We start from the raw sequence: 18,826 nt of genomic DNA, 5'->3' as shown, positions 1-18,826 counted from the left end.
AGTTTCCATGGCAATCCATGGCAATGTTCCTTCGACAATGCCTCGACAAACTACGCATTCATGTCCTGGTAGCTCAATTTTGAGCTACTGTCTTGAGTGGCACTTTTCCTCGCGATATTCCTCGAGACACCATTTTCGTTTTTGGTCCATCTTTGCGGAAATGTGACACCTTTTTTCGCACACAATCACACACGAAAGAACACAAGCACTGTAAAGGATGCAGGAAGTGGATTTTATCCGGAAATTTTACCAAGAGCACCAATTTTTCAACCAGGCCGACGGACTCAGGACAGAACCTAACCTCTTACTATGACCACATAGAACCGAATACTCTATGCAAGTGGTCCTTGCCCGCACATCGTCACTGGATTGGTGCTGCGAGAGATCCTACCAGCCTGCCTCTCTCTTGCTCTCTCTCTCACTGGCATTCTCTCGAGGATATTCTTTCTCCAACAAAAAAAAATCCAACACCCCCTTTCGCGGGAGCGGCATTTTCGATGCGCCACTCCTTTGGCCATGACGGGTACGTGCCGCTTACTGCTTCCTTCGTTTGCTTCTGGGAAAATGGGTTACCGTGCTCCCGTGATTTTCTCTTCTCTCTTCGGGTCGCGCGCTTCCGCCCGAGAAGAGCAGAAAACGACGCCAGTGATTGTGTAATCGTCGCTTATTTTACTTTTTTCCACACATTCCACCACCACGGTCTCTCTCTCTCTCTCTCTTTCTCTGTCTCTTGCTCTCGCTCACCACAATCCGGACTCGTCCTTCATTTCCGGTGGCCCCCGTCGTGGACGGGCAATGCGGCTCTCGCGGACCATTCTGCGCTCACACGGAACTCACGCCAGCAGGGGGGCCAGCAAGGGTGTCTGTTGGTCCTCCCCAAAGGTTCCATATCCAGAGTACAGCTATTCAGGCGCTACGGTGACGGTGGCGGTGAGACTACAGCAACTCCAACAACAATCCATTACGTCATACCTCAGCTGTTACGCCATTAGATTTTCCTCGGAAGGAGTGCTCGGAGGAGTGCTCACCGTACCCACGGGTCCTCGAGCCTCCAGAAAGCATGAACAACGAAACAAAGACTCCTACGGATCGGTCTGCACCTTTCCTCCTTATCCTCTTGCCTTGGATAACAGAAGAAAAGGATATTAGTGCGAGGAATTCGTTCCCTATCGTATTGCAATTTGGGACCAGTGTTCGTCTTGACACCTTGACACCAACAATACCTTTTTTCGGCAGGTTATCATGCTCACAATTGCGTAATCATCATGTTTTTCCATCGGTTCCACCTCCAATAACAAAAAAAACAGCGCATCCCTCTTTCCCCGGAGCAAGAAATTCTTCACCACGAAAAGATGAAGGAGTGAATGAGAAGAAAAGCTGAAAAACCATTTCCACCAATCGTTCGCCGACAGCGCCTACCGGATTTCCCGAGTCGAGGTCATTACAAGAGAGGGTTGTAAAGGAGGCGCAGCTCAGTCACCGTCACCGACGTCAAGGTGTGAACAGGAAATTGAGGGAGCATTAAAAGAAAATTATCGATCCCCGGGGAGGGTGGGGTGGAGTTTCCGGGACCGGATAGGTTGGGCTGTAGCCAAAGATCGGTCAGTGCCAGAGGTCGAAGGGAAATGAAGGAAAACCCTTGATCACCGCTTCGGAACACCGATGAAGCCTTTCTATATTTGCGCCCGATAAGAATGAGAACTTTGATGCCGTGGCATGATGTTGATAAAATGATAAATGCAAAAAATGTGTCTAACTTGTTGGCGAACGTTTTTATCGCATTAAAATAAACAATTGCCCGAGACAGAGAAACAGGGGGCACTCCATTCACCATCCATTCGTATATTTGTATCGAGTTCAAGAGGCACTCGAGAGCAAGCGTTGGTGTCCCTTAGCAACCACTGACCGTCTGTTTATTTTATGCCAAAGAGGTACAACAAAAATCGAAGACATAAACATCGAGCTCGGTTTGTCGGCCGACTACACGCCACGTCACATCACGATCGTGATCGTGATCAGTTTTGCGATAAATCGATTGATGCGGCACGGGCACTTTCAATAAGCAGAGCCCAATTCAACATCCGCTCTGTCCACTGTTGCACCATTCTGATGACGACACGGAAATGGCACCTCGTGGACGGCTCCATTCGTTTCTGTGCGACCATTTAGCGAGTCACAAATCACATCGCTAATCATGACGCTGAACGTGGAGAGGCAGTTAAATGATACACGATGGTGGAATCACGCGACAACAATCCATACCGCTAAGAGTACGACCGGATGACAATCCGGAGTTCGCACCGTCACGCATGGGGTATGCTTTTCGCACCCATCTACGTCATCGTTACCGATAAACCGTGGCTCCTCGTGGAGCTTCTTCGTGCGATCTCCAAGGAAGAATGTGACGTTTTTGTCACCTTGTCACCTTGGTAGAGGTATTGGCTATACACGATTGGAAATCATTAGCAAACGGTGTCAATTAGCACACTATCAGGGTTGTTTTCAACCAGTAATTTAGCTCCAGCACGGGCAATCCGGCTCCAGCGAGAGAGGCGCCTGGCTAGACTTTTATCTTTCGGAGTGCTAAAGAAGAGGCACCACTAGTCACGACCATCAAATGACATAATGTCTGATTGGTTCTTCGCGAATCGTACTAATCAAAACTACAAAACGATTAGCTAAAGCATAGATGATGCAGAACATTTTAACACCGATTTCCAGTATCATCATTTTTGCTTTCGATCCTCCATTTGAATTATTTCTATGTTTTAAAATGGGCGCTGATAGTGGCAAAGGTAAGGTACCAGCCCGTTCAACCAGCTGTTGCATAAAATATAACATGATTGAGCGATTCGACGTAAAAGTGAAATATTCTCAACACGACTGCAGTCGGTGAAAAGTCTATTTTTGCATTCATCATGACATACCGCCCTGTATTTGTTCCGCGGTTCGAGGCGTGATAGTGCAATTCATTTGCCTCATTAGCGTCGCTTTATGGAAATACATACATCGCGTTGATAATGGAAATGTTTGTTGCAGACCCTATCCCGGCTTGTGATGGGTGGTCACGTTTCTGAGGGGAAATTTGGAATCATTCGAGGATTTTATAACATAGTACGACGATATCAAGGTAAATACGTCACACACGCATAATATTTATAAAAAAAAACATGAACAGGCTTATCGAATGTTGTGAAGAAATTAATCGAATCCGATTGTGATTTTACCGAGTTTATCGCGATAGGCTTGCTTTTATTCTATTTTGCAAGGCAATCTAAAGTATATAAGAAAGTAATGAAAAATTAAAAAAATCTTTAAAATCAAAAAAGGTAAAAATGAAAACGAGCAACTTTACGCCGTGCGTGCCCCACGAAAGCTGCACTCCTTGAAAGTTTATACGCAAAGAGCTTTGATTTACCACAGTGGATTTTAACACCATTTCCATTCCCATTCATGACCGTAGTACATCATTTACTGAGTTTTTTCCTTGCATCTTATTTATTTATATATCTTGTTTGGAATGGTGTTTCGGATGAAATTTAGTTTAGAACTGTAGAAAGTGTTTCAATTCAAAATTGTAGATTTTTTATTCAACGCAATCTACCATGAAACCGACTAGAAACGCTATTCCAGCTCCCGGATCATCATTCGCGAATACCTCAATCCTTGCACATTGAAATCGAAATAATACCAATGGATTGATTTTTCGTCCTCAGCATTCATGTATCGCCCGTTCAAATTCACGTTAGTACAAGCCCTGTGCCACCATGCGCCTTCGTGCTCGCGTGCACAATGTCTGCTGCTCTTATCATTATCCCGATCTTTGGTTGAGAACTTCCGACCCTTATAATTGTACATTTCACTGAGTGCAGTTCCATTATACTTTCCGATAGCCTTCACGTGGTATTGGTCACTCTCACTGCCTATTTCGGAAGCATCATACCGTGCACATTTGTATGTTCCGTTAAAGTCTTTCATTTCAATGGCCAATTCATGCTTACGGTCGCTTGTTATCTGGTGGACTTTCTCCAGACCCAACCAAAACTCTTTGTTTAAATCACCAAAACCGTCGCGGAACTCATTCCACCCTCGGTAAAAGTCCAGTGATCCGTCGTAACGGAACTGAAATACAATCCATCCTCCTCCAAACGTTTCCTGTTCACAATTCACTTCAAACGGTTCACTATCATTCCTCACGCGGATCAGATACGTTCCAGACTCTTTCGAATGAACATTTTTGCACGAGGAACCATCCACTCTTTGCTGAGGCTTCGGTGTAGTAGTTATAGTAGTAGTTTTCGTTGGTGGTGTTGCCGGGGGCTGTGGAACACTAGCTTGCGTTGGTGTTACAACACTACTGTAATCCACTTTCATTATCTGCTGACTGATGTTATGTCCGTTGTTGACATCTGGATCGAGTTTATGCAATGCTGCAAGAACCTTCTGCCGAATTTGATTTTGAAGTTCACTTACATTTAGCGAGGCATTATTTCCCAATTTCTTAATCGTGGAAAACTTTCCTTTTTGGCTGCTTTTTGACTCTTGCTCGTGGCGTCGTTCGTGCAACAGAGCAACTATCTGCTCCTGAGTGGATCGTTGCTGGTGGATCTCTTTCTCCATACTATCCAGCTTGTTTTCCGTCGTCTGCAACCTTTCCTCTATCTTCTGTAACTTGTTTGCTATGAAATCGAACTTGGTCAGGACCAATTCGAGACCGTATCCCAGCGTGTCAAATGTTGAATGATCCACACCGTTTTTATTTACACTATCTCGATCACTTGCACCAGCATAGATAACAGCGCAACACACGATCAATCCAACGCGCAGATTCATTTTTGAAACGAAACTTTGTAACATACCAATTTAACTGGAGGCCAAGATGCCTCTGTACTGTTCCGTGTGACGTTTTGTACTGATTAAATTGTACACCGTCACTCTAATACCCACTAAGAACGAGGCAATCGAGAACACACATGAATAAAACCGCAATCACATTTCAGCGTTAGCTACTTGTGTACTTTCTTTTTGATAAGCCATGCTCTACTGGCTTGCTAGAAGCTGATTTGGTCGCTTTATGACGTCCCTTTTTTAGTGATAAGACCCTCCTGCCATCCACTGGTAATCTTAGTTTATGTTTCAAAATCATCATAACATCAATCACATATGCTTATGAGCCATACAAATGCATATTCCATTGTTAAATAATTTTAATCATCAAACATAACAATAAAACATACATTTTTAAACATATCATGATGTTTAATTTATGCTACCAAGAGTACCTGAGTGTCTTCACGCTTTCGTCTTCACAAAATAAATCTTTTTCGTTTCATTCTTGGTATTCGCCTTCGCTTAACAGAATAATTTTCAAACTTAACGTAAAATAAATATCGGCTACAGAAATATTCAAGACACCACGAGCCATTTGTTCAGCGCTGAAATAAGCAAACAACCAATCTGGTTACCATGGCAAATGCTGGTCGTTTGTTATTTTTCCATTCCTTCCATTGCGCGGTTTATCGTCCTTTCAAGTGGTTGTGTTTAGTTATTGCTCCACAAAACCATGGTGCGAGAACAGTTGGATAACGAATTCGGTCCTAAAAAGTAAGTTAATCCATAATTTCCAAACGTGAACCAAACTGCCCAACTTGCACTCGGTCTGCTGTTTTGCAGGATGACCAAGAAGAGTATTCAGGCGTCGTGCCGTAAGAACAAACTCTACCTTACACCCCATTTGAACGATGTTCTCTATCTGCACTACTCCGGTACGTACATTAGCCGCATCGAGTGTGCATCGACGGGCAGCCATCGAGACTCTCACATATTTTCGCATCTCTTCCAAAGGATACAACGCCATCGAATGCCTGGAAGAGTACGTTGGACTCAAGTGCCTGTGGCTGGAGTGCAACGCCATTTCCAGCATATCCGGCCTGGAGCATCAGCCCCAATTGCGTTGTCTCTATTTACACAACAACCTCATCAAGGTCAGTAAAAGCGAGCCTCGGGCCGTCGCTGGTCGCTGGTATTGATTTATGTATTCAGCCGATTTGAGTGGCACCTGAGCGCTTCTTCTGGTCTATTTTGAGTATTCGTTTTTTTTTTGGTCTCACTTCTCACTGCAGCGCATCGAAAACCTGGAGCACTGCAAGCAACTCGACACGCTCAACTTATCCCACAATCACATCACAAAGATTGAAAACTGCGGCATCGGTAAGTGCTTCATCGGCACTCCTCGTGCACCTGATTCGTTTTGATCTAACAGCATGCTGTTCCCGTAGATGTGCTGCCCATTTTGAACACCCTCAACCTTTCGCACAACTATCTGAAGTCGGTCGACAGTGTGGCGGAGCTGCGCAAATGCGATTTCGTGTCCGTGCTGGACATTTCGCACAACCGCATCGAAGACATCGCTGTCGTGAAGGTAACTGGCACGGCACAGCCTACTCTGCAGTGCTGACCACTCGTTCTTTTCCTACAGATTTTGGGCGATATGAAAGGTTTGCGTGTGCTGACACTAACAGGAAATCCGGTCGTGAATGAAATTCCAGCGTATCGGAAAACACTTATCCTGGAATGCGTAAGTGTAGCCCAGTGTGTTTCCAATGAAGGATGCTATTTTTTTAATTATTTTTTTCAAGAAATCTCTCACTTACCTCGACACGCGTCCCGTATTTGAGAAAGATCGTGCGTGTGCTGAAGCATGGTAAGTATGGACGATAGGCCGATGAACCCTTCTTCATTGAATTACGGTCTTTGAACACATTTTTTGCAGGAAACGAGGAGGCCACGAAGAAGAACGGAAGGAACATTTACGTTGGAAGCGTGAGGAACAGCGAAAAATGCGGCGCAGCATTAACGGTACGGTGACGTTCAGCATAAAGCATTCTGCAGCGTTCAATGCCCTTATTTTTCTCCTTTCATCTTCTTAGCAACACTTCGGCTACGACACCGAGGTGATGGTGAACCGGAATTGGTGAGCGAACACAGATCATTTCGTGTTTAAAAATGCTCTCTTGTTCTAATACTTCTCATCTTCATCCAGTTGAAGACCAGCAGCGATGAGGATCCTGGTGCCGATTCCGAGGATGGCCAGTCACGAGAAGAGGATCAATTCAACGAAAGTACCGAATGTGAATCGAACGAGGTGGCTTGGAAGCAAATGGAGCAGCTTTTCAGTCAACAGTTAGAAGGACCAACGATGCAGATGAATCCCATAAAAGCAGAGCCGGTCTCAGTGCCAGGGCATGCATCCGAATGTTTTAAAAAGGAAAGCAAACCAACGGTGCTAGTTGAAGAGATTAGCCAAGCGGAGTATGTAAATTTGACCACAAAGAAGGAGCATCCAGGAGCAGAACATGCCGATGGTGATGCTACTATGAAAACGCAAGACAAAACTTTCGCAGAACTCTCGGAAAAGGATGAAAGTGCTGCAAATGATGATGAAATTATAAAGGAAATGATCTCATCGAACGAATCGACGATTGATCCTTCTGACGATATCATGCAGCCTGTCCAAATTGTAGAAATTGTCCAGGATACGGATGAAAAACTCACCGAAAATGCAACCAATGATCCAGCAGTTCCCACGGACAACAACATAGCGTCCGCTGATGGTGCAAAAGCAATAGAAACCGTCATTCCGGAAGATCAGCAGCCCTTACCGAAACCACTGGTCAAGGAAAAAGCGGAAAAAATCGCCTCAGCAGAAGCGGACGATACCCTAAATGTCACGATCCACTCGAAGGAAATTTCCATCACGATGCAACCTTCCTGCAGCGAAATAAACGCTCCACCACCACAACCATCCACATCGATCGCGCTGGAGACAAACGCACCGCGCAAAGATTCCATCGTATCCGTCGGTAACGTCACTGGCTCAGATTCCAACTCCGACCCAACGCTCGTTACCGATTTTGACCGTTCGGTGCGCAACAGTCTTACCTACACTTCGGGCTCGGACACGTCCGACAGCGAGGACATGTACGACAAAATAGTCCCCAAGAAGCACCGCAAACTGGCCACGACGTTACGAAGCGAAGCAATGCTCTGTAACAGCAGCACCAGTAGCAGCAGCTCGGAGTGTGAGCACGGCCACGACGAAGGACCAAGCAGGAAACCGCTGGCCGACGATGATCGCCAAGGAACAATCACGGAGTTCATCGATGAGTACAAGCGCTTTTTCCACTCCGTAGATGTGCGTGATCCACGGTGCGTCCTGAAGAACCGCCACAAGCTCGTGCGTCCACAGACGGCCAAATCGCAACGCACCGAACCGATCGTCTACGAGGGTGTGCTGAAGACGATCGAGCAGCGTTCGAATGAAACGAAAATCGACCAGGCTCGCCAGGAACATGACACTGAGCGCGGCAGTCTGGCCAAGGAAGCGGTACTCGACCGTCTATTGAAAGGCCACACCGAGGTGGACATGGATCTGGAGCAGCAACCGATATCGATCGGTGGCAAGGAGCACAACTTCCGCGATTATCGGCTCGAAGTGTTCCGCAAGGACCAGGAGAAACTCCAAACGCTGATCGATCGCGTGACGGCACAGAAGGAAAAGTACAACGCGCACATCGACAGCATTCAGGATCAGCTGGCAAACATAATGGACGATTATGGGCAGATCAGCGAGAAGCTGAAGCGGGTGGACGATATGATACAAACGATCGGTGAGGAGATCACCATCGAGGAACAGCAACCGCCATCCGTGGAATGTCAGGCCCGTTCGATTGTGGAGCAAATTGTTGAGAATCTTACTACTACACTGGAACAACGTGCAGAAGATCAAGCACTTAATGTAGCGTCGAATGAATTGAACGATTCCTCATCGGGCCAAGATGCGGAACGGGATGAGTTTGCCGATTACCACGATGCTCGCGGTTGCACCAGTCAGCAACACCAACGCCATCGGTCACTTCCGGTCGAGTTCAACCGTGATCCGGTGTACCGCAAGTTCATCGACATTCAGTTCGAGATCGACAAGCTAACGGAGGACGAACTGTTCTTTGCCCTTTCGGATGCCGCTCGGGAGCTGCAGGACGAGGAGGAGGAGGAGGAAGCTAAGGTGCTCCATGATGCCGTCGATGAGTACTGGAACCGGTACGACGATGTGGACGCCTTCCGTCAGTGTCTCAATCTCAACTCACACCCGATCATCCAACGCTTCCGACGCTTCATCGAACAGTGTCGCGAAGATGTGGCCGAATCCGATGCGGACACAGTCGACTCGACTGGCACCGATCATGGGCACCACGTTCGAAAGCTGGAACAAGCGTACCAACGGTACGAGCGGCGTCTTTCGAATCATCTCTTCGATGAGTATCTTATCATGAGCCGTAAGGTGAGCATCGCGACGACGGCAACCACCGGCGGTGAATCGAGTGCCACCGAACTGGAACTGATTGAAATCGAACCATCAGCCGGGTGTGAAAAAGTGGGATTGATGGCTGGGTTACGAGCTAGTGCCTGGGAGGCGTGCAAGGATCCTTCGGAGTGGCCAGAGGAGCTAGAAGATGAAGATGAAGAGCTGAAGCAAGCGTTGGCCGCTGTGTTGCCACGTGACAAGCAGGAGGAACCCATCGAAGAGCTGGAAGACGAAGAGTCTAAGCCTGAGGAGCAGCATCACGACCACCACGAGGATCAAGATTCCCAGACATCAAGCACACATTAAGCGCATGTAGCTGCGGGGGGGTGTTTGCGATTATATTTGTTCTCTTCAAGTACCCCCGGTTAAGCACCCTTTTTGTAGATGTGCACGATTCTAATAAAGCATATTACGCACACAATCCTCACAATCGAACGATTTCTAGACCGCCAGGTAACCCCGTTCGGCCGATTCCTCCAGCAGCGTGATGAGTGAATCCAAAGTTTCCTCACCGGTCGGAATGATTTGCTTCGGCGGCAGCACGAACCCATTGAACGCGTTCGATCCCGGTCGTAGCTCGTACGTGTAAGCGATCTTCACATCCTCCACCCCGTAACTCCAATCGACACTGGAACCACTGGCCGGATAGATGGCATCGTACACATTCCCGTACGTGTACCTCGTACCGTACCGCTGTGCCAACGATTGTACCGTCGCATCAGCGATCTCATTCAAATCCTGATGGTTCGGCGAATGCTCCCCGGTGTGTCCGTACGGGAACAGGAGCAACTGCGAGTACGAATGGAACGCAATGTACGCCCGGAGCTTACCACGGAGTGTCTTCACGAACGCAGCCAACGATTTCGTTTCAATCTCGGAGAATGCTTTCGGTCCGGCGAAAGTGTCCGAGCAGGGGTTACTGCTGGTACCCTGTTCCGCCCAGTGGAAGTCCCAGTTGCGGTTCGGATCGGCACCGAAACAAGCGAGCCCGTAAGGTTTGCGTGTTTTGCGCCACAGCCGGTTAACGCGGAACGTGTATTCGTACCCATCGGGATTGGCGTTCGGGAACACGTACCAATCGTACCGCTCGGCGATGGCACGCACTTGGGGATCCTCGCTGTTGATGAGTTCGTTCAGGATGTACGTTACGGTGGCCGGTGAGATCCATTCCCGGGCGTGAATGCCACCCTCGAGGAAGATCGCTGGACGGCCCTCACCGTAGGACAGCCGCACACCCTTCAGCGTTCGGTTCTGGTGGGAGTATCCGGCGTTCAGTAGCTGCACCTCCTCGTGGTCAGCGGCCAATCGATCCAACCACCGGTGAATCTCTTCCAGCGGTTGATAATCGGTCCAATCGAATACACCGCGTGTCCGTTTGCTCATGATCCGCGAGCGTTCCTCATCGAACGAATGCTGCACGTTGCTTTCCACCATCCGGTACGGGATGAGGTCCGATTCGAGGGTTTCCGTAAAATCGGCCAACTTGTGGGGGGCCACGATCACGCTGAACGGTTCTCCGACTTTCCGGGCCGTCTCGGTGAATATCAGACTGTCGCTCGTTTCCTCCATGGCCGCGATCGTCCGGAACTGTTCCGCGCTCCGGGGTGTCACCTGATACAGGCGGTAGTTATCGTACCGTGCCAGTTCCGCTCCATCACCCAAGGTTACACCGCATGCCACCACCAGCAGCAGCAGCGCACCAGCGAAGGCACCGTTTCCAGCACTGTTCCACTTCATGTCTAACCGTCCGGGGTACCAGCAACCGACTGTACTGGCCAGTTCCCGTTGGAATGCCATTTTATAGCACACCAGCTGGAGCCCTGGATGTTATCGAACCCAGATGCAAGTCGCTAGCACCACAACCACCACCACCACCATCGAGGTAACACTTGCGCCTGCCTTTGGGGTTCTTAACCCTCAGTTGGGCACCCGGGTACCCATTTCAAGTTGCAAAGAAAAAATGAATGCCTTCCTGAAAATATTATTTTACGAAATTCTGGATCCCCAAAGTACATCGCATTTCACACCGAATTCGCTTTTGAATTATTTTGGATATCTCATATTTAAAGGTAATTATGGGCCGATGAAATTAACACCCGCCCAGTGGCACCCAGGGTACCCAAACACGTTGGCTATGGATATGTGTTATGTTTATAAACACAAAGCAACACGTTTTATCAACATTTATCCATGTTGACGTGTTTGGCAATTGTTAATTAGGTAAACTACAACATTTTGATGAAAAATTAATTACTTTGCTGCTTTTCCTCGAGCAATAGCAGGATTGTATCTTATTATCTAACCTTTTATGCGTTCTTTCAGTGATACGTTATTTCTGAAACTGATTAAAAATGGTTCGTACAATGTAATGTTCATAACGTATGAGAAAATCATTCAGTAATCTTCACAAAAAGGCTTATAAGACGATGTTTTCGTTGACCACAGATACAAAAATGCACACAACCGAGGGTTAAATCGATAAAGACGATCGTGGTGGGCTCCACTATAACGCCCTCGAACGTGCTGTCCCATTTAGAGAACGCATCAACACTTGACTAGCGTCTTCCATTGTGTCCTCCACTCGTTCGCACTCCGTGGTGATAGCCAAGATACCAGCGGTAATAATGATCTGCGGCGTTAGATGCGATCTTTGCCTTCTACAGCCAGGGTAGTAAGAAAGAACATAATCCCGCAGCATCTGCGCCATTTCCTCGTTAATCTTGGCGCGAAAGCGTGCGCAGCGCAAGAGAAGAAACGGAAGAAGCTGAGCAATACAATAAGCATTCCGCAATCGGCCCACTGGATCGACGATTTGACTAAGCCACCGCCAAGTTGCACACTACTGGGGCTACGGGACACTTGAGAAGCGGACATGAATGTGCGTGCATGCCAAGCCGGTACTTACCGTCGACGGTACTTAAGTGTGTTATTGCACGCGCTCAAGTGGGTTTTTGCTGCTGCTGGAGGAGGAGCAGCGGAGCAAAATAAAATGCTCTTTAATCTTCCTGCTACCCCCTCATCTTTACTAACACGTTGCACGTATCACGTATCAGCCAGCGGTATTAATTGGGTGATTTGTACACCTTCCTTTATCGGTTCATTGAATCGCGTTACCTCGCGTGCAGTGGCTATTATTGGCAGTTCCTTTTCACACTCGATATCACAGCGAACGTGTGAGAGAGAGAGAGAGAGACATTTCTTTGTAATTATATTGTCAAACAGAAGGGCTGTTGGTAGTTTAATATTTGATTAAATTATCCACAGGAGGACAGTTAACTGTTGATGAGCATTTAACGGGAGTTCGTCAAGTAATGGGGGTGGAATGGTGGTTCGTGTTTGTTCAACTTTCAGTCAGAAGGGAACAGAAAAACTTTGCGCGTCATACTACTCCATAGTGATAGTAATTTAGTAATAACAATAATAATATATTCCGAAAATTGTTTGCTAGCGTCAGGAAACATGCGAGCCACACGGGGGGTCTTTTTTACCTTGTCTAAAGTATCTTCAATTAATGGCGAAAAAGTGCCCTGTCGAGGTGCACACCCAGGTCTTTCACTCGGTCTCGAGGGAGGCGAATGTTGAAAATAGAGTACTACCAGGCTAGAGAGCAGCTTAGGCGCGAGAAGGAGATAACGCAGCATTTGTTTGGAAACAGACCGAGGCCGTCATCAGTCGCCAATCGCACTTTGAAGGGATCGAGCGTCGAGCTACCACCGCGCATAAGCCCTCGCGGAGAGATCTACAAATCAATATTCTCTTCTTAGATTGCAAGTTTATCCGGGTAGCGCAGTTGAGTTTATGTTGAATTTCCAACTTATTGATTTTTGGCAGCATTTTGAAGATAAAAGAGATCCAACCGGGTTCGTCGCTTACCCGGGCAAGTCTTTCGATTCGGCCTAAAAACGGCTCATTTTTGATGATTTGTTTGTAGAAAACTATCTACGTATATTTGTTTGGAAAATACAATAATAGACTACAGCTTTTCAAGTATATTCAAGGTCGTATTTTGGGGACGATTTATTAAAAACTCCATCCATGGCATCAAATTTGCCATGAGAGTGCATGTCTTGAAAAATGTATTTTTCTCGGTAACTTTGTCGGGTTTGCTTCGATTGATCCGAAAATTTCACAAAATATTCTTAAAAGGATCAACGCTAGAGTAGGGGTCTCAAACTCGCTAGATAAAACTAGATCGCTAGGTAATTTTATCTTATAAACCTCTGAAAGTATGGCGCCTCCATCATCGGGTTACGGCAACGAAGCTACATCATTTCGTATTCGTAATGACGTTTTGTGACCTCCGCAATTCAATTGTTTTGTAACTTTTGCTTGGATGCCACGATAACCTCCGGTTACTAACATTGATTCATAATTTCCCCGGGAAATTTCCTCCACGACCTCCATCACCTGGCGGAAAAATCGATAGATCACCTTCGAGTCGATTTGGGTCCCAACATAATTGTCGCATAGAAGTGATAAATCGAATAAATTGCTGTCAGTGCGAACCGACGAGCAGGTGACCGTGAGGTTGTGACGGGATCAGCGGGATTGGCATGGGAGACAAACGATAATTTTCAGCAACCATTTTCTTGAAATGAAAGAAGACTTTTAAACGTCCCCCCAAGAATTTACTTTTTAGGGACAAGTCTTCTTTCAAACTGGGGAAAAAAATATGTTTCAGGTGATATTGTGAGCAGTAACTTATTTTGTTTTAAACGTGTTTAGTTATTCTTTTAAACGCCATAACATATGGAGCTGTAGACCTTAAACAAAAAAATGACACCATCGTTTAATAAAACCACGACAAACCAATTCAGGGACCAAATAGTACTGTGCCCTTGTAGGACCATTACATTGCACATTCCCGTTTATTGAAATTACAACACGGGATGCATCGCAAAGAAAGAAGCAGCACGAGCATTCTCGTGTCAATCAAAAGAAAGTTCCACAAGCCAGTCACCGATAACGGTGGCGGTAGATTATAACTTTCCATTAAACATGCAACCGGCCGCTATCGCTTCGTATCAAAGCCACCAAGTGCCCTGTCTGACACTCTCTGGGTCATCTCCATACCACCGGACGTCGTCGGATCACCACCGTCAGTAACCTTCATGCAACGCAGCGTGGCGCCGTTACCGGTTATTTCCAGTAGAGTGCTCAGTGCTTAACAAGCTTGTTTATAAACGAGAATGATCCGCGTAGTGTACACCAGGGCCAGTAAACTTGCATTAGTAAACCTCGAGCGTTATCGCGATGTTGTCACGATTCTCAGCCGATCGAGATTGAACCAAGATCGATCGCTTGTGTGTCAACTGCCACGCTTGGCACGCCGCCACCAGCTGATTGCGATTGACCAGCCCGTGCGCATGCAAGCAACACACTTCCGATTCCTTGCCCCCTACTTTCACGCTTATCGGCCGGTTTAAACCGATTGTACGGGCACTCTCTCTGTAAATAGAACCAGACGATCGTACCCGTACCCGTATCAGTCACTGCTCCGTGATTGAACAAACAAACAGCACACTACAAAAGACGAACGGGCCGGGAACGAAAATATGACGAACAACCCTGGCCTCCTGGATTGGGGCTCGTCTCGGGGGGCCCCCTTTTGTGATCTCGTTATGTGCCCAGATTAATCCCGCTATAGCTGCTATCAATTTAAATACAACAGTCAGCAGTTTTTCGTTCGACTCGTATGCCGCACGCACGCCATCCAACCGACGTCGATTATGGAATGAAGTAACCGGTTCGACAACACAGCACAGCACACACCGCTACTGTCCGTGGAGGCCCATGGCGTAGTAGTTATCAGCAGCAGCAGCAGCAACATATGTGCATGCATGCAGGGAGAGTCGCTCCACTCTCGCTCGCGGCCACGCCACTCCTCTAATCACTGAATCGGTATACGGTGAGTGGCATGATCCGCAGCATCCCCTTGATAAGCGCGACATTTCGGCTAACCTGCCGGCAGGAGGAAGCGGTGAGGAGGGGCCGTGTCACCGTGTGTATAAATATTGGTCCCGAGCGTGATCCTGCAATCAGTGCAAGTGTTCGCTGTCTAAAACACGGTAGCGATCTGTAGTGTGCTCCGACAATGGGTGATCCAGTAGGCAATGGCAAGGCGAATGGTTGCCATGTAAGTACCGGGAGTTCAGAGGAACCATAACCTGTTTTTTTAGTGAAAAGTATTTGAAACTAATTGCCGCCATTTCGTGCCGGTTTTCCAGAACACCACCACCAACGGTCAAAGCAAGATGGAAGATCTAAAGATTGCCATCATTGGCCAGAGTAACTTCGCGGCGGAAGTGCTCGAGTTGCTGCTCGAGCGAGACCACCTCGTGGTCGGTGTGTTCACGATCGCCGACAAGGGCAACCGGGAGGATGTGCTAGCGACCACCGCTCGCCTGCATCGTATACCCGTCTTCAAGTTTTCTGCCTGGCGTCGCAAAGGTGTCCCGATCCCGGAGGTGCTCGAAAAGTATCGCTCCGTTGGGGCCAACCTGAACGTGCTCCCCTTTTGCAGCCAGTTCATACCGATGGAGGTGATCGATGGTGCATCGTACGGTAGTATCTGTTACCACCCGTCCATCCTGCCTCTGCACCGTGGTGCCAGTGCGATCTCCTGGACCCTAATCAACGGTGATGAGCGGGCCGGCTTTTCAATCTTCTGGGCCGATGATGGTCTCGATACGGGGCCGATCCTACTCCAAAAACAATGCCCAGTGTACAGTGACGATACGCTCGATACGCTGTACAAACGGTTCCTCTATCCGGAAGGTGTAACAGCAATGGGTAAAGCGGTGGACATGATAGCCGCCGGAACGGCACCGAAAATCCCACAGACGGAAATCGGTGCTAGTTACGATCCGGCCCTGTTCCGGGAGGAGAACCAGTACCTCGATTTCAACAAGCGAGCACTCGACATTTTTAACTTCATTCGCGGTCTGGACTCGGTCCCTGGTGCACTGGCGATCATCGAAAGCGAAGACGGCGCAGAAGTGCCGGTCCGCCTGTTCGGTGCCTCACTGAGCGCACGCCGTAGCCTGGCCAGTGGGCAACCGATCCGCTTCAAGGGTGCTTCCGGTGAGGCGTACGTTACCAAGGAGGGCATCTTCATTATCGGCACCGACGACAAGCTGGTGAAGGTGAAACGGCTGAAGCGAGGCAACAAGATGATTCAGGCGAGCGAATGGTTCGCGCAGGCCGCTGCCAAACCGATCGAACCGCTCGTGTTGACCGAGAAGGAACAGGAGCTGGAAACGATTCTTCGTTCGATCTGGAAATCGATCCTTAAGCTGGAGATCGAGCCGGAAACGGACTTTTTTGCCAGCGGTGCCGGTTCGATGGATGTGGTGCGGTTGGTGGAGGAAGTCAAGGAAACGCTCGAAGTGCCGATCGCCAACGAGACGCTCTTCATGGCACCGACTTACGGTGAGTTTCTACAGGAAGTGGTGACCCTGCTTCGCCGTGAAGATGGCAACCGGGAACAACCGAACGGCCGTGACATCGCACTCGATTCCACCTTCAAGCATGTCCTGCTGAAGGCAAACAAGCGTGAGATTCGCGTTCCAACGCAGCTCTTCATCAATGGCCGCTTCGTAGACGCGGAGAGTGGGAAAACGTTACCGATTGTGAATCCTTCGACGGAGCAGGTGCTCTGTGAGGTCGCTGCGGGTTCCAAGAACGACGTGAGCGCGGCAGTCGAGAGTGCGGACGAAGCGTTCCGTACCGTGTGGTCGTCGAGTGTTTCGGCACGGGAGCGTGGCCAGCTGATGTACCGGTTGGCGGATCTGATGGAGCAACACAAGGAAGAACTGGCGACGATCGAATCGATCGACTCGGGAGCGGTTTATACGCTCGCGCTGAAAACACACGTCGGTATGTCGATCGATGCCTGGCGTTATTATGCCGGTTGGGCGGACAAAATCGAAGGTAGCACGATACCGGTGAGCCCGGCGAAACCGAACCATGTGCTGACGTTTACCAAAAGGGAACCGATCGGTGTGTGCGCGTTGATCACTCCCTGGAACTATCCGCTCATGATGCTGTCGTGGAAGATGGCGGCTTGTATTGCCGCGGGGAACACGGTGGTCATCAAGCCGGCTCAGGTGTGCCCCCTGACGGCGCTCAAGTTTGCAGAGCTAACGGTGAGAGCTGGATTTCCACCCGGAGTCATTAACGTTGTGACCGGAACGGGATCGTTGGCTGGGCAAGCGTTAGCCGACCATCCGCTGGTACGGAAGCTGGGCTTTACCGGGTCAACACCGATCGGGAAGCGCATTATGACGTCCTGTGCTGAGTCGAACATAAAAAAGTGCTCGATGGAACTGGGCGGAAAGTCACCGCTCGTCATTTTCGCCGATTGTGAACTGGAGAAAGCCGTCCGGCTTGGGATGTCTTCGGTGTTTTTTAACAAGGGCGAGAATTGCATTGCCGCTGGGCGACTGTTTGTGGAGGACCGCATTCACGATGAGTTTGTGAGGAAGGTGATTAAGGGCATCCGGACGATGAAGATCGGTGATCCGCTCGATCGAGCGACGGCTCACGGTCCGCAGAACCATCTGGCGCATCTGCAGAAACTGCAGGAGTATTGTGCGATCGGAGTGAAGGAAGGTGCGACGCTGGTGTACGGTGGTAAGCGGGTGCCCAACATGAAGGGACTGTTCTTTGAGCCAACCATCTTCACCGACGTCGAGGATCACATGTACATTGCTCGGGAGGAATCCTTTGGTCCGATTATGGTCATTTCCAAGTTTCATGCTAGCGATTTTGATGCGCTGGTGGCACGTGCCAACAACACCGAGTACGGGCTGGCAAGTGGTGTGTTCACCAAGGATCTGCAGAAGGCGATGCGGTTTGCGGAGAAAATCGAAGCCGGTACGGTGTTTGTGAACACGTACAACAAGACGGATGTGGCGGCTCCGTTCGGTGGTTTCAAGCAGAGTGGATTCGGCAAGGATTTAGGTAAGTGTGGCAGAGAGTCCCAGGGGCACAATGTTTTTTAAATTTCTCTTTCGTTTACAGGAAAGGAAGCGTTGAACGAATACCTGAAAACGAAATGTGTGACTGTTGAGTACTGATTTAAGTTCTATTGTGAAAATAACCCTCCACATTACTGAATAAATAAATTATTTTTGTCTTAATCTTACGCGAATTGTATTGCTAGTTACATCGTGAACATAATGTATTTTTGTTTCTTAACAGAGTCATTGATATCTGGTTTTTATAGCGTAACTGATGATGATCGTTGTGGTTTAAAAATATTTTTTTATCCACTGCTATATCGTTGCCATCAATTGGCTTTCCTTGAGCTCTGTTCTTTCAGAATCAATGCACTATCGTTTCTTATGCTGAGCACTGTTTGAGGAATAATTCCAGAATTAATTTGTGCTGATGTTTTAAAAATAATGCAGCTGTTTATGCAGATTATTGTTAAAGTCAATGAATAAAGTTTTAAAAAAC

At 48.1% G+C, this 18,826-nt stretch overlaps 5 protein-coding genes across 5 annotated transcripts in view; 2 read left to right on the top strand and 3 right to left on the bottom strand.

The window, feature by feature from the left end:
* Nucleotides 1-336, bottom strand: part of LOC126572487 (sodium/potassium-transporting ATPase subunit beta-2) — an 18,823-nt gene extending 18,487 nt beyond the window's left edge. Inside the window, exon 1 of the mRNA XM_050231842.1 lies at nt 251-336. The gene's annotated coding sequence lies outside the window, so the exon portion shown is untranslated. The remainder of the gene's footprint in view (nt 1-250) is intronic.
* Nucleotides 337-3,624: 3,288 nt separating this feature from the next.
* Nucleotides 3,625-4,871, bottom strand: LOC126572483 (ficolin-2-like). Its single transcript, XM_050231836.1, has one exon. It carries the CDS (start codon nt 4,855-4,857, stop codon nt 3,625-3,627), a length of 1,233 nt encoding a protein of 410 aa, XP_050087793.1. The 5' UTR covers nt 4,858-4,871.
* A 674-nt stretch (nt 4,872-5,545) lies between these two features.
* LOC126572493 (dynein axonemal assembly factor 1 homolog) lies at nt 5,546-9,768 on the top strand. Its single transcript, XM_050231849.1, has 10 exons — nt 5,546-5,604; nt 5,674-5,765; nt 5,845-5,984; nt 6,123-6,210; nt 6,279-6,421; nt 6,479-6,577; nt 6,639-6,703; nt 6,773-6,858; nt 6,930-6,973; nt 7,043-9,768. The coding sequence occupies exons 1-10, from the start codon at nt 5,564-5,566 to the stop codon at nt 9,668-9,670; spliced, it is 3,426 nt and encodes a 1,141-aa protein (XP_050087806.1). The 5' UTR covers nt 5,546-5,563; the 3' UTR covers nt 9,671-9,768.
* LOC126572480 (zinc carboxypeptidase A 1-like) lies at nt 9,682-11,176 on the bottom strand. Its single transcript, XM_050231831.1, has one exon. It carries the CDS (start codon nt 11,159-11,161, stop codon nt 9,806-9,808), a length of 1,356 nt encoding a protein of 451 aa, XP_050087788.1. The 5' UTR covers nt 11,162-11,176; the 3' UTR covers nt 9,682-9,805.
* Nucleotides 11,177-15,599: 4,423 nt separating this feature from the next.
* Nucleotides 15,600-18,503, top strand: LOC126572477 (cytosolic 10-formyltetrahydrofolate dehydrogenase). The gene is made up of 2 exons (XM_050231823.1): nt 15,600-18,328; nt 18,389-18,503. Exons 1-2 carry the CDS (start codon nt 15,619-15,621, stop codon nt 18,442-18,444), a joined length of 2,766 nt encoding a protein of 921 aa, XP_050087780.1. The 5' UTR covers nt 15,600-15,618; the 3' UTR covers nt 18,445-18,503.
* The last annotated feature ends 323 nt before the right edge of the window (nt 18,504-18,826 follow it).

The sequence above is a fragment of the Anopheles aquasalis genome, chromosome 2 (genome assembly GCF_943734665.1).
Source record: "Anopheles aquasalis chromosome 2, idAnoAquaMG_Q_19, whole genome shotgun sequence".
In the NCBI taxonomy this organism is placed as follows: Eukaryota; Metazoa; Arthropoda; class Insecta; order Diptera; family Culicidae; genus Anopheles; species Anopheles aquasalis.
This window is presented reverse-complemented; position numbering and strand designations above follow the sequence as displayed.